Source organism: Thrips palmi, unplaced genomic scaffold, assembly GCF_012932325.1.
Source record: "Thrips palmi isolate BJ-2018 unplaced genomic scaffold, TpBJ-2018v1 HiC_scaffold_3, whole genome shotgun sequence".
NCBI lineage: Eukaryota > Metazoa > Arthropoda > Insecta > Thysanoptera > Thripidae > Thrips > Thrips palmi.
Genome location: NW_023144630.1, coordinates 8446961 through 8462154, shown reverse-complemented (window position 1 = coordinate 8462154; position 15194 = coordinate 8446961). Strand labels below are relative to the sequence as shown.

Here is a 15194-nt window from a genome sequence, read left to right as displayed (position 1 = left end):
TTGCATCTCGAGGGCACGAAGTAGTTGTGCTAAGTGCGTTTCCGCTCAAAAATCCAGTGCCCAACTACACGAATGTTGATATATCCCACATTTATCCCTCCCTCGTGAATAACCTTACATGGGAGGACGTAAGGATGCACCGGTAAGGACAACATCAGAACGAAAAATACGCTGAAATGACAGTTTACTATACATATTGCCGTGATATTGCCCTTCGTTGACGCCGAATCATAAATATAATGAGAGAATTATTCACAAAAAAACTTCGATTTGACAGAAACCACTCAACAAGGACATAACTTAGGAGTTCTAAAACAATCAATAGCAGCACAAAGACAAAATATTTTTAAAAAAATTGATTTGACAATAAATCACGCAACAAGGACATAACTTAAGCGTTCATAAACAAACAATAGCAACACAAAAACCAAGTATTTAAAATAAGCGAGTCCGTAGCAACAACATACAAAAAGGAAATCTCTTGGTTGGTATCGAACTACTGTTTTATAAATGAGAACACGAAATCACTACAGAGGGATTAAATCAATGACACTTTTCAAGAAACGCGAAATGAGTACAGTCCTGTCGAAGAAAGGACAACAATCTTCCAATGACAGGCTGTACATGTAGTGCTGAGGTTCCGGTCTGGTGGAAACTTGAGCTTAGCTGCGAAGACCAAGAAACTTCACACTAAATCGACACGAACTAATGTAATTACCAACTAAAAATATTTTGATGCGTTACCAAATGTAGCGAGAAAATCAGAGCCACTTCGCAACGACACTGGACCGTTATAAATGTATGTAGTATTTAAGATTAGGTAACTAAATCTATCCAGAGGCACTTCAAAAATTCCGTAAACATATAGAAGGTGCATTGTCCTGACATCTAAAATATGCTGGAGGATAGAAGTTACACCAACAACAATTAAACAAGAAAGTTTTTCCTTAGCTGAGTTCCCTGTGAGTGGGACACTTCGGCAAACGTCCACCCCTCCACCCACACAAATTTGATTCGAACTAAGCGGACTTCTTCTCAGCGTGGGTCCCGCTGTGCTTGGCCAGATGGGACTTCTGGGAGAACCCCTTCCCGCACACTGGGCACTGGAAAGGCTTCTCCCCAGTGTGGATCCTGGAATGCTTTTCCAGGTCGGACGCGAAGCGGAACACCTTGCCGCATTGGCAAGCGAGTGGTTGCCGCTTGCCGCGCGCTGCGAGGTGCTTCTCCAGGCCCGCCTCGGCATCCAAGGCCGCTCCACGCTCGGCACACTGCGAGGCGGCAGCGCGGTCCGCCCCTCCGTCCCCAGCCGTGCCGCCGGCCTGGCCGACTCCAGAGGCCAGCAGGACGGCGGCGTCGATGTGCAGCCACGGTCTGTCCGCGGCAGCGCCGGTGGGAGCTCCTGCAACCGGGGCAACGCGTCAAGCGGGCGGCGGTGGAAACGACAGTCTGGCATTGCAAACTCTCAGGGAAACCATTTTCTCCGAATTGGGCCCAGGCGAGGTCAAGAAAAAGAGAAAAGACAAAATGTTTTTCGAACATTTTCGAAAAAAAATATATCATGGAATTGAAGAAGGGGGACTCCCTTACCGATGAAGGTGTATAATCGGTGAAGGACTATAAGTCACACGCTTCAAACCTACTTTGCCTTTTGGTTTAAAATAGTATGCATTTTCAAAAAAGTAACCCACAGTTGGTATTTAACCTTACCGAAACACGCGTAGTACGGTAAAATCATCCAAACCATATGACATCTGTGCCAATGACGTACGGGAAAGTTCCAACGTACTTCACCATTCACAAATCATCGCAATAAGAACAAGATCGTACGGAAGATGATGAGCGTGTGAAGCTAGACACTCACCGTGCGCGTCGTCGTCGTCCTGTCCTGGTCCCGGAGAGCTCCATCCACGCCACTGTGTTCCAGGTAGAGCGCTGCCGCACTGCTCTGCCTCCGTTCCGACGCGCCAGGCACCTGCAAGCAGCACACCGTCAGCGACTGCAGCCAGCGGGCCTTGCCAAACCAACACCAACCACCACACTAGAAACGCGAGCCAAACAAAGGAACTACGTATGTTACATGCAAACTGGAAAGTACATGCTGAGGACACAGAGACACTATACATAATTGATAGAAAGCATATTTGACGTCGCAAACTACCGTTTCATTGCACAATGTTTTAATCTCAGAATCATAGACGCAAATCCTTCACAAAACAATTATTCAAAAGACACGGCTTTGATAAATTTAAAAAAATGGACGTGAAAACAGCGATTGGGTTTCCCAATATAATGATCATCTGAGGAAATTGAGAATAACACAAGGAAGTATGTAGGAATAGTGTTTACATGCCTAGGTGCTTTCAATGTTAAGATCAAGATTACTTGTTTGAAATTAAGGAAGACGAGAACATTATGACAACTCGACGAGATTTTCGGCATGAAATACCCTTCTGAAACTCAAAATTATTACTGAGATCTGTTCCGCTCAGGAAAAAAATTAGATGGCTGACTAAACGATTTATCTTCGCCGTCCCGCTCGGTACAAAATTGTGGGCAACTACCGATAACAATGGACAACACAAAACTGTCAGTCATGATCATGATAACACCATAGCACAAATTTTACAATAGTAGGGTATTTTGATTGTAACTAGTGTCTTAAGAAACTGGAGAGAGAAAAGACGTTTTTGCACAAAGATTGCACTAAAAAGGCTTTGTCAGTATGAACGTTTAAAGAGTCAGAGTGAAGAGAACATCTTTCCACACGCTTAACACTGAAGAGGCTTCGCCCCAGTGTGCCTCCTCGCGTGGGCGACGAGATGGGAAGACTGCGCAAACTTCTTTCCACAAGCTGCACAATGGAATGGCTTCTCCCCAGTGTGGATCCTTGCATGCTCGACGAAATTGGATGAATTTGCAAACTTCTTTCCACAAACTTCACAATGGAAAGGCTTCTCCCCAGTGTGGATCCTTTCATGCCTGGTCAATGCGCCTGAGAACGCAAACTTCTTCCCACACATTTTGCACTGGAAAGGCTTCTCCCCAGTGTGGGTTCTTGAATGCTCTTCAAGACTGGACGCCCACTTGAAGTCCTTGCCGCAGTGTTGGCAGGCGTGCCGCTTGCCGCGCGCTGCGAGGTGCTTCTCCAGGCCCGCCTCGGCATCCAAGGCCGCTCCACGCTCCGCACACTGCGAGGCGACAGCGCGGTCCGCCCCTCCGTCCCCAGCCGTGCCGCTGGCCGCGGAGTCCTGCTTGGCGTGGCCGACTCCAGAGGCGAGCGAGAAGGTGGCGTCGATGTGCAGCCACGGCTCCTCAGCCTCCGACCCTGCAACCAAACGCCCAAGCCATCAACAATGCCTCACGGTGCCGAAATCGCCGGTTGAGGCGGCCAAAATTCTTGACGGGTTTTGAACTCCAGCTCCAGTCCTAAATAGGACTCAAGAAAACGGGACTCCACTATTGGATTCTTCGTTTGGAGGGCAATCAATCGGTGGGGTCTCACGATCAGTTCGAGTCCTATTAAGCGACTCTGGAGCTCAAAACGAGTCTGGAATTTTGCGGCCTGGGAGCACTGCAAGTACGCACCGTCCTTGCCGCCTGGCCCCGAGGTCGCGGCGCTGCGTCCACTGCCGCACTCCTCTGCCTCCGTCTTGACGCGCCAGGCACCTGCAAGCAGCACACCGTCAGAGTAGTGTCAACTATAATACGATCCTTGCTATGTGAACAACTTAGTTGAGATTTAGGGCAAAAAGCCTATTTGAATTAGTTCATTAAAAATCCTGAAAACAGTAATTATAGAGAAGTGTTTCACCGGGTCTAGGTTGTAGCTGAGTTGATTTCAGGTTTGGGCAAATTCAACAGTGAGGCTAGGACAGCTTTGAGTGGGGTTTATTACAAGATGGGAACAACATTCAATTTCAGTATAGAACCAGCGCCAGATTGTGGCAAGAACGAGCACCATGGCAATGCGGCTAACACGACACCCTGAGGTACAAGGCAAGCGTCATGAAAGTTTTGACCACGGCGACCGCAAGCCATGGATGACTGTAAAGAAGACAGCCAGTGGATCGTTCGTCGCGATAGCTGCGATTACCGAAAGATACATGCAGGTTTCTTACAGAACGTAACGTACTCGCAAGTGGGAATTCAGACACTCTGAACGACGAAGTCCATGCCAAGCGGCAAAATGTTGCAGGAAGCTCCGCACTGGTTGACCATGCCTCAGGTCCACTCACCGTCCGAGTCGTCCTGCCCTGGGCCCGCGGCGCTGAAGCCACACTGTGGTCCTCCTGCAGGAGGGTTGTCCGAGCGGCTGTCGCACTCCTCCGCCTCCGTCTTGACGCGCCAGGCACCTGAAAGCAGCACTCCGTCAGCGCACAGTCGTTCAGACTTCGATGTTCACTGTCCATCGTTCCATATACACTACTGTCACTCAATAACTATATACGTTTTTGTGTAAAGAGCTTTGCACAAAACTGAGCATGAGCATCGATATGCACAAATTTTGAGGGCGATAACGCATACTTTCGTGCTTCGTTACGCACAAATTCCTACATTTCAAAACGCATGGTCAATTTTGTGAAAACCTGATGCACAAAAAAGTACAAAGTAACTTAGTGTGCTAACTACGATAAGTTTTAAAGTACTTGTTTTAAAGAAACACAGTAAGATTAACCCCATGCACCGAAAAAATAAATAAATACTGCAAGAAGGTTCCTTTCTCACGTGGTGTTTAGGGCAATATTGTAGAAATTTTATTGCTGCACTTCAGGGTGGAATGACTCCTTGAAATCACAAAACCGGTTTCATAGCAAAAGAAGCCAAGTTTCCCAAAATGAATGGCGTTGCGACTGCACCAGGCCACGTAAACATACACCAAGACCAACCACCGCTATAGCATGCACAGACCGCTAAAGCATGGCAAGGCACTGGAACTGGGTGAAGGATAGAAACGACAAACAACGTAGAACAGAGCAGGGCAGTTTGAACACTAGTGCATAATGTGATGTATGGACCGATCAGAACGAAAAAATACGCTGAAATGACAGTTTACTATACATATTGCCGTGATATTGCCCTTCGTTGACGCCAAATCATAAATATAATGAGAGAAATATTGACAAAAAAACTTCGATTTGACAGAAACCACTCAACAAGGACATAACTTAGGAGTTCTAAAACAATCAGTACCAGCACAAAGACAAAATATTTTTAAAAAAAATTGATTTGACAATAAATTACGCCACAAGGACATGACTTGAGCGTTCATAAACAAACAATAGCAACACAAACACCAAGTATTTTAAATAAGCGAGTCCGTAGCAACAACATACAAAAAGGAAATCTCTTGGTTGGTATCGAACTACTGTTTTATAAATGAAAACACGAAATCACTACAAAGGGATTAAAACAATGACACTTTTCAAGAAACGCGAAATGAGTACAGTCCTGTCGAAGAAAGGACAAACATCTTCCAATGACAGGCTGTGCATGTACTGCTAAGGTTCCGGTCTGGTGGAAACTTGAGCTTAGCTGCGAAGACCAAGAAACTTCACACTAAATCGACACGAACTAGTGTAATTACCAATTAAAATTATTTTGATGCGTTACCAAATGCAGCGAGAAAATCAGAGCCAGTTCGCAACGACACTGGACCGTTATAAATGTATGTAGTATTTAAGATTAGGTAACTAAATCTATCCAGAGGCACTTCAAAAATTCCGTAAACATATAGAAGGTGCATTGTCCTGACATCTAAAATATGCTGGAGGATAGAAGTTACACCAACAACAATTAAACAAGAAAGTTTTTCCTTAGCTGAGTTCCCTGTGAGTGGGACACTTCGGCAAACGTCCACCCCTCCACCCACACAAATTTGATTCGAACTAAGCGGACTTCTTCTCAGCGTGGGTCCCGCTGTGCTTGGCCAGATGGGACTTCTGGGAGAACCCCTTCCCGCACACTGGGCACTGGAAAGGCTTCTCCCCAGTGTGGATAATCGTCTATGTAAGAATAAGACCGGGGCGGAAGACAATGAGCGTGTGAAGCTAGACACTCACCGTGCGCGTCGTCCTGTCCTGGTCCCGGAGAGCTCCATCCACGCCACTGTGTTCCAGGTAGAGCGCTGCCGCACTGCTCTGCCTCCGTTCCGACGCGCCAGGCACCTGCAACCAGCACACCGTCAGCGACTGCAGCCAGTGGGGCTTGCCAAACTACCACCAACCACCATACTAGAACGCATGCATTGATCGTTAAAACGCGAACCAAACAAAGAAACTATGTTTGTTGCATGCAAAACTAGAAAGTACATGCCGAGGACACGGAGACACATTACCTTACTGTTAGAAAGCATGTTTTACGTCGATAAGTACCGTTTTATTGCACAATGTTTTAATTTCAGAAAAATTGACGCAAAACCTTCACCAAACAATTACTCAAAAGACACTGCTTTAACAAATAAAAATATGGACATTAGCATACACGTAAAAACACCGATTGGGTTTCCCAATGTTTTGTTCATCTGACGAAATTTACTAAAACACAAGGAAGTACATAAGAATGGAGTATACATGCCTGGGTACTTTCAATATAAAGATCAAGTTTAACTTTTAAGAAACTAATGCAGACGAGAACATTTTGACCCCTCGACGAGATTGTCGGTACACTGTGGCAAAAAGGTACGGAAAATCCTGTTAATTTTTTTGCCAGGATTCTCCGTAGCCCTCTTATCAATATTCTCCGTAGGCTCTTACAGTATTCTCCGTAGGGCCGCACAGTATTCTCTGTAAAACCGCACAGTCTTCTCCGTAGGACCTCGAAGACTGTATAGTCCTACGGAGATCACTGTGCGGTCCTACGGAGAATACTGTGCGCTCCTACAGAAAATACTGTAAGAGCCTACGGAGAATATTGATAAGGGGCCTACGGAGAATTACCACAAGCTGTTTACAGAATTTTCCGTAGCTTTTTGCCACAGTGTATGCAATACCCTTCTGAAACACAAAATTATGACTGAGACCTGTTCCGCTCTGAAAAAAAATTAAATGGCAGGCTAAATGATTTTTCTTTGCCTTGCCGTTCGGTAGAAAATTGTGGGAAACTACCGGAGCCATTGGACAACACAAAATTGTCAGTTTTTGGCACTACGAGATTCCTAACGTAAATGTGAAGTTTATCTGATCGTGAAAACAGCATACCACAAATTTTACAATTGCAGGGCAATTTGAATTTAGCACTACTAATGTCTCAGCAAACTGGTGACAAAAAAAAAACGTTTCGGCACAAACATAGCACTCAAAAAGTTTGTCACCAGTGTGAACGTTAAGGGGGCTCATACATGTTAAAAGCACTTTGTGAAAACAAATTTTTGATGTAGACGGATCAAGATTTTACAATTTCTGTGTTAATACCGTTTTAGATAATTGAGTAAGCTGCATTTCGGCTCATAGTCCAAGGGACTTTGGACATTCTTTGGTAATTTAGTCGAAACATTCAAAATTTTGGTTCTCGCAAGATTTTGTTTGCATACATGCTCAGATCTGTGGGGGAAAAATCAGGGAGACTCATCCCTAGTAGTTCATAGAATTGACTACAATGGGCTTTACATCTGCAATAGTTTTCAAAAAAAAAAAAAAAAAAAAAACAATTTTTTAAACAATTTTTTTGAACAAATTTTTAAACAAAAAATTGTTTTTATTTTTTTTTTTGAAAACTATTGCAGATATAAAGCTTGTTGTAGTCAATTCTATGACACTACTAGGGATGAGTCTCCCTGATTTTTTTCCCCACAGATCTGAGCAAGTATGCAAACAAAATCTTACGCAAACCAAAATTTTAAACGTTTCGACTTAATCTCCAAAAAATGTCCGAAGTCACTTTACTTGAAACCAAAATGCACCTTACTCAATTATCTAAAAGGGTTTTAACACAGAAATTGTAATATCGTAATCCGTCTACATCAATATATTTTTTTTTACAAAGTGCTTTTAACGTGTATGGGGTCCCTTAAAGAGCCTGTGTGAGAGAACTTCTTACTATACACTTAAGACTGAGGAGGCTTCGCCCCAGCGTGCACTCTTGCATGCTTGACGAGATTGGATGAATTTGCAAACTTCTTTCCGCAAACTTCACACTGGTAAGGCTTCTCGCCAGTGTGCATCCTAGCGTGGACGGCGAGATGGGATGCTTGCGCAAACTTGTTTCCACACACTTTGCACTGGTAAGGCTTCTCCCCAGTATGGATCCTTGCATGGGTGATTAAATGGACTGATTGCGCAAACTTCTTTCCACAAACCTCACAATGGAAAGGCTTCTCCCCAGTGTGGGTTCTTAAATGCTGTTCAAGATTGAACGCCTTCTTGAACTCCCTTGCCGCAGTTTTGGCAGGCGTGCCGCTTGCCGCGCGCTGCGAGGTGCTTCCCCAGGCCCGCCTCGGCATCCAAGGCCGCTCCACGCTCCGCCCCTGCGAGGCGACAGCGCGGTCCGCCCCTCCGTCCCCAGCCGTGCCGCTGGCCGCGGAGTCCTGCTTGGCGTGGCCGACTCCAGAGGCGAGCGAGAAGGTGGCGCCCATGTGCAGCCACGGCTCCTCAGCCTCCAACCCTGCAACCAAACCCCCAAAATAAAACCCCCGGGGGCCCCCCGGCCGGGGTGGCCCGGGGGTTTTTTTTTAAAAAAAAAACCCCCCCCCCGGGCCCAAATTTTTTCCCCCTTCCCCCCCCTTTTTTTTTCCCCCTTTTTTTTTTTCCCCCGGGCCCCCCCCCCTTTTGGGGGCCCAAAAAAAAATTTCCCGCCAAAATTTTTTTTTTTTTTTTTTTGGGGCCCCTTTCCACCCCCCCGGGGGGGGGAAAAAAGGGGGGGCCCCAAAAAAGGGGGGGGTTTTTTCCCCCCCAACCGGGGGGAAAATTTTGGAATTTGGTAAACTTAAGGGGGGGGGGGGTGGGGCCCCCCCCCCAAAAAAAGGGGGGCCCCCCCCTTTTTTTGGGGAAGCCCCCCGGGGTTTTTTTAAACCCCCCGGGGGGCAAACCCCCCCCCCAAACCCCCCGGGCCCCCGGGGGGGGGCCCCCCGGGGGGGGGGCCCCCCTTTTCCCCCCCCTTTTTTTTTTGCCCCCCCAAAAAAAAACTCCGGGGGGGGAAAAAAAAAAAAAGGGGGGGGGAAGGGGGTTTTTTAAAAAAAAAAAAAAAAAAAAAAAAAAAAAAATTTTTTTTTCCCCCCGGGGGAAAGGGGAAAAAATTTTTTTAAAAAAACCCAAAATTTTAAAAATTTTTTTTAAAAAAAAAAAAAAAAAGGGGGGCCCCCGGGGGAAAGGGGGGGAAAAAAAAAAAAGGGGAAAACCCGGGGGGTTTTTGGGGCCCCCGGGGGGGGAAAAAGGGGGGGAAAAATTTCCCGGGGGGGTTTTGGGGGGGAAAAAGGGGGGCCCAAAAAAAAAAGGGGGGGGGGGTTTCCCCTTCCCCCCAAAAAAGGGGGGGGGGGTTTTTGGGGCCCAAAAGGGGGGGGGAACCCCCCCCTTTTTTTTGGGGGGGGGGGGGCCCCCCAAAAGGGGGGCCGGGGGGCCCCAAAACCCCCCGGGGAAGGGGGGTTTTTTTAAAAAAAAAACCGGGGGAAAAAAAAACCCCCTTTTGGGGGGTTTTTTAAAAAAAAAATTTTGGGGGGGCCCCCCCTCCCCCGGGGGAAAGGGGAACCCCCCTTTTTCCCCCCCTTTTTTAAAAAAACCAAAATTTTTCCAAAAAATTTTTTTTTCCAAAGGGCCAAAAACCCCAAAAAAAAAAAAGGGTTTTTCCCCAAAAAAATTTTTTTTTTAAAAAAGGGGGGGGGAAAAAAATTTTTTTAAAAAAAAACCCAAAAATTTTGGGGAACCCCCCGGGGCCCAAAGGTTTTTGGGGGGGAAAGGAAAAAAAAATTTCCCAAAAAAAGCCCAAAAAGGAAAAAGTTTTTTTTTAAAAAAAAAGGGGTTTTGGAAAAAAAAAGGGGAAAATTTTTCATTTTTTTGGGGGCCCAAAAAAGGCCCAATTTTCCCCAGAACGGAAAGTCCTAGATGAAATTACTTATCAGATTTGGATCTGGAACGGTGTTGGGACCCTAGAAAATCTACTAAGGGATCCATAGAACTTCAAAGGGCGTAACAGGCCCCCTCAAAGGTCGTCATGGGGACCTTCATGTACTAAGGAGTGAAGCCTAGTAGCGATATGGGTGCTGCCGATGGCATCCACGAAGCTGCAGGATGCAGCCGAGATGTGGCTGTGACCCGCAGCTTCATAGCTGCCAGGGGCAGCGTGGCCCGGGCGAAAGAAGGCTGCCTGGAGCATCCTGAAGGCTGCGGGGTGCAGCCTACTGCAGCGCCTCACAGCCTCCAGGCTTCCGGGGGCAGCGTGGCCCGGGCGAAGGAAAGCTGACTGGGGCATCCTGAAGGCTGCGGGGTGCAGCCTAGAGCAGCGCCTCGCAGCCTCGTGGCTGCTGGGGGCAGCGTGGTCCGCGAAGGAAGGCTGCCTGGAGCATCCCGTAGGCTGCGGGGTGCAGCCTAGAGCAGCGGGGGCAGGGCCGACTCGGCTCCAAAGGGACACTTCAATGGCTGGCAGGTGCAGCCAGAGAGGCTGCAGCGGCTGTGGATGGCTGGATTTTGGCTGACGTATGTCCGAATACAGCCAATGTCTGCAGCCATCCGAGATCCATCCGAGCGCTCTCAGGCACCCGGAGGAAGCCAGCCTGCAGCCAATCTGCAGCCTATAATTTTCTCTCGGGAACGCACTGTTATTAAAATTGCGATAACCACCGTATATATTTTGCAATAAAAACTTATCACATTTTTGCGATAATGACTACAAAGAAAATGCAATAAAAAGTTATCGCAGAAAAAAAGGTGATAAAAGTTACTACAAAACGCTCTTTTATCGCAAAAACTATGGGGTGGTTATTGCAAAAAAAGTGCAATAGAGCAAAATCAACTAAGACGGACCACTTCTTCCGGTGACCCTCTCCGATTTGCCTGATTTTTTATAGGCTTAATAACTAACTAAAGGAGAGTCTAAAGCCAAAATATTAGGTCCGGCAAAAATTTATTGCCCTAGATATGGCCAACTTTAGTTTAACTTTTGGAGAAAAAACACAAATTTGGGTATTTTGGACTAATTTTACACTTTTCATAGTAGAGGGCTAAAATTTGGTCATTTCATGTAAAATTGGCCAAGGAACAAGAATATGACCTCAGATTTGACCTCCGACGAATACCTGAAGAGTGAACCCCCCAAAACACCCTAAAAACACATAAAAAAGCAGTTTTTTCTTGGGGTTTCTGGGAAAAATATGTGGACAAAATTTTCTGATTATCTTATCTTGTAGAAAATGACGCGATGAATCGAATGAGACCACGCGCAGATTTTTATGTCTAACCGTTTAGGAGATATAGCGGTTCAAAGAATGAAAATTTTGCCATTTATTTTTTAATAAAATGCAGGTTTTGAGCATTGTTTACGTCTTTTGCCTCCTTGGTGCGTGTGGGTGTTCTTATCTTGTGGAAAAAGACGCGCTGAATCGAATGAGACCACGCACAGAGTTGTATCTCAAACCGTTTAGGAGATATAGCGGTTTAAAATATGGGCACTGTAGTCCGCCCGCCCAACATGCGTGTTTGGCGGCTCTGCCTTGTCGGGTGTTTGCAGGAGCTCTCCCGTGCCCATACTTTAAACCACTATATCTCCTAAACGGTTCGAGATACAACTCTATGCGTGGTCTCATTCGATTCAGCGCGTCTTTTTCCACAAGATTAGAACACCCACACGCACCAAGGAGGCAAAAGACGTAAACAATGCTCAAAACCTGCATTTTTTAAAAAATAAATTTGCAAAATTTTCATTCTTTGAACCGCTACATCTCCAAAACGGTTTGACATAAAAATCTGCGCGTGGTCTCATTCGATTCATCGCGTCATTTTCTACAAGATAAGATCATCAGAAAATTTTGTCCACATATTTTTCCCAGAAACCCCAAGAAAAAACTGCTTTTTTATGTGTTTTTAGGGTGTTTTGGGGGGTTCACTCTTCAGGTATTCGTCGGAGGTCAATTCTGAGGTCATATTCTTGTTCCTTGGCCAATTTTACATAAAATGACCAAATTTTAACCCTCTACTATGAAAAGTGTAAAATTAGTCCAAAATACCCAAATTCGTGTTTTTTCTCCAAAAGTTAAACTAAAGTTGGCCATATCTCGGGCAATAAATTTTTGCCGGACCTAATATTTTGGCTTTAGACTCTCCTTTAGTTAGTTATTAAGCCTACAAAAAATCAGGCAAATCGGAGAGGGTTACCGGAAGAAGTGGTCCGTCTTAGTTGATTTTGCTCATAACAAAATTATCGCACTCCAGGATGCGATAAATCGTGGGAATCGCAAACTCGGTTTTATCGCAAAAATTTGTAGTAAAAGTATCGCAAAATGAATGACAGTGTTGGCGGAACTTCAGACGTTTAAAAGTTACGAAGATTTTGTTCTTATTTGGATTTTACCGTTAGTCCATGAGAGGTACATTGACAAGAGTTATCGTTATCCATTGAGCGGGTAGATACCCGTGAAAACCGTTACAGAGATGTGACTGCCCTCTTTAACACTCCTGAAGTGCAATATTTCGATTCGCTCCGATAAAAATTTAGACCGTGAAAGGGGTCAAGTTGAGTTATGTTTATTTTTCACGTGGATTTTCTCCGACGCTGTTAGGAATTAGGTCAAACAATTTGGTGTAATGATGCAAACCATTCTGAGGCACAATAATAAGATAAAAACTCAATTTGGAGATAAGTTGAATTATTCCCTTCTTCCGCTCCCTGGATCATTTGACTACGGACTCATGTTTTCTTAGTTCTCCCAAACAAGGCGGAATTTGGAGACAATTCAAGTGGAGCTGAGGTCTGCACAGTCTGTATTTCCGTGGTACATTTCAGCAGTTACCTCTTTTTTCCAACTAGTGACGAGGAGTTAAGTTGAGTTGATTCTTATTACAAAGGATTCATAAAGGCACAAGTTGAGTTAACTCCTTTCGCTATTTTGTGCAAAGGAGTTATGTACCTCCTTTGCACAAAATGGCGAAAGGGGATAACTCAACTTGAGTCTATATGAATCGTTTGTAAAAAGAAACAACTCAACTTAACACTAGTTGGAAAAAGAGGCAACTCCAAAAATGTACCGCAGAAATACAGACTCTATCCCCAAGCTAGTCTCGCTAATGTCTCACCTTTTTTGGGTCATACATTTAAGTACGTTGTATCACCGAAAATCGGTCAGATGTCTCACCCTTCGAATTTCAGTGACAGGTCGATTTCTTGCCACAATTCGCGGTTCAGACAACATCACTGAGAATGAAAGAGTCAAACTTTGGGTTAGGAATTCTCTATTGCCCAAATTCGGGTGAGGAAAGTTTCCTCACCCAAATTTGGGTCATGATACTATGGAGCTAATTAGGAAGCTGATACACTCTTCCTCACCCAAAATTGGGCGAGGAAGCCTTCCTCGCCCAAATTTGGGTGAGAAAGTAAACCTCGCCCAAAATTGGGTATTGATCATGACTTTTTCATTCTCAGTGAGGCGGTTAAACCCAAGCCACTCACCGTCCACGTCGTCGTGTCCTGGGCCCGCGGAGCAGCCTCCACGCCGCGGTGCTCCTTCTGGAGGGCTGCCGCACTCCTCGGCCTCCGTCTTGACGCGCCAGGCACCTGCAAGCAGCACACAGTAAGCGACTGCAGTCAGCGGGACTTGCCGCACCAACACTAACCAACCCCACGAAAATAAGCGCAGCTAAAGTACTAAAACGCGTACAAAACGGGCCAGTAAAAAAAAAGTTTCACAGATAATACAAGCACTGAGTGTTAGAAAGCATGTCCCACGAGCACATAAATTCAACTGCCGCAAACTACCAGTTACATACGATGTTTCATGTTCCTAATCATAAACCTGCACTGAACGAGAGCTTGGAGACAGCGTCGGCGGACAAAGCATGAAGAAGAATGAACATTATCACACACGGTAAAGCACCGATGAGGTTTTCTAATGGTTTCTTTCAGCTAAGGAAATTGGATCTAAACCAAGGAAGTCTCTAGGAAAAGGGATTAAATGCCTAGGTACTTTCAAGATTTAGGTCAAACTTACTTATCCGAACCGAAACCTAAAGGAAACATCATGGCACCTCGACGAGGTTTTCGTCATTCTCAAACACAACATTATATTGTTGAACACGACTGTGAATTTTCCGCACTGACAATTAATTGTTCTCGTCTCATGGCGAACCTCCTGGTTATACTTTGATAAGTGGCTTGGTAGAATATTCCGGTAGACCTGAGGTACGAATTGGCCGCACAAAACTATCAAAAAAATTGACGTGACTTTAAGTAAATGAGGATATTGAGATTATTTAATGGGAAGAAATACCTTTTGACAGTTTACTAATAAAATCTATTCGTCGATGCCTCGTAACATCTAAACCGAATGCCCCAACAAGATTCCGCTACTTCTCAGGCAAGCCTCTATCCGTTCCTCGATCGATAGCTTCGCTGATACAGTGTACGCTACGCTAGTAGCTCGCCTGACCACGTCTAGTCGTAACAGGCTGAGCGATGCTGCGCCAGATCTAAGAATCCACGCCAAGGGAAGTTCGCAGGTCACCACCGCATGCGACTTGTTACGGTCCCCGGTACATGGTACACCTAAACTCTGAACCTGACAACAGAAGAACAGAAACAAGTGCACAGCAGCTGACAGGGTACTTCACGGAGGATCCAGACCGGAAGTGTAGCAACAGAGCTCTCCCATGAATCTTCAACAGGAAAAAGAAAAAAATTAACCTTAGGCGCACGCACAGACGTTCCCCAACACCCGATGCGCGGGTGCAAGAATCTACTATGAAAGCACATTTCTAAAGGATATACAGGTATTAGGATACTCCGATGAATCTTGGAACGCACGAAGAGCGGAAGTAGGCCCGAATCAGTTTCAGCGCATGTGCAGACGTTCCCTCTACACCCGGTGCGTATGCGCGGCGGTGGCGCGGTGGAAGTTCTCCCACCACCAGGTGCGCACGCGCAGAAGCATTTTCTTGGGCTAACTTTAGTTCTTCTTCCATTAAAGATTTATTGGAGTACCCTGAAAGGGTAAAAATGGTGGGTTTGCCTGAGAAAATTCACGTAACGTTACGCTGAGTCAGGGAGTAGTGGGTCCGTCC

The 15194-nt window shown here is 45.6% G+C and overlaps 1 protein-coding gene across 2 annotated transcripts; it reads right to left on the bottom strand.

The window, feature by feature from the left end:
• Window positions 1-1592: 1592 nt before the first annotated feature.
• Window positions 1593-14296, bottom strand: LOC117648252 (zinc finger protein 205-like). 2 transcript variants are annotated; one of them, XM_034390655.1, is made up of 4 exons: window positions 13905-14296; window positions 4236-4352; window positions 3586-3666; window positions 1593-3325 (listed from the first exon to the last, which is right to left on the bottom strand). In XM_034390655.1, the coding sequence occupies exons 1-4, from the start codon at window positions 13924-13926 to the stop codon at window positions 2769-2771; spliced, it is 777 nt and encodes a 258-aa protein (XP_034246546.1). In that variant the 5' UTR covers window positions 13927-14296; the 3' UTR covers window positions 1593-2768. The 2 variants fall into 2 exon arrangements, with proteins under 2 accessions (XP_034246546.1, XP_034246547.1); XM_034390656.1 differs by lacking the exons at window positions 3586-3666; window positions 4236-4352 and adding an exon at window positions 13588-13692.
• Between the last annotated feature and the right edge of the window lie 898 nt (window positions 14297-15194).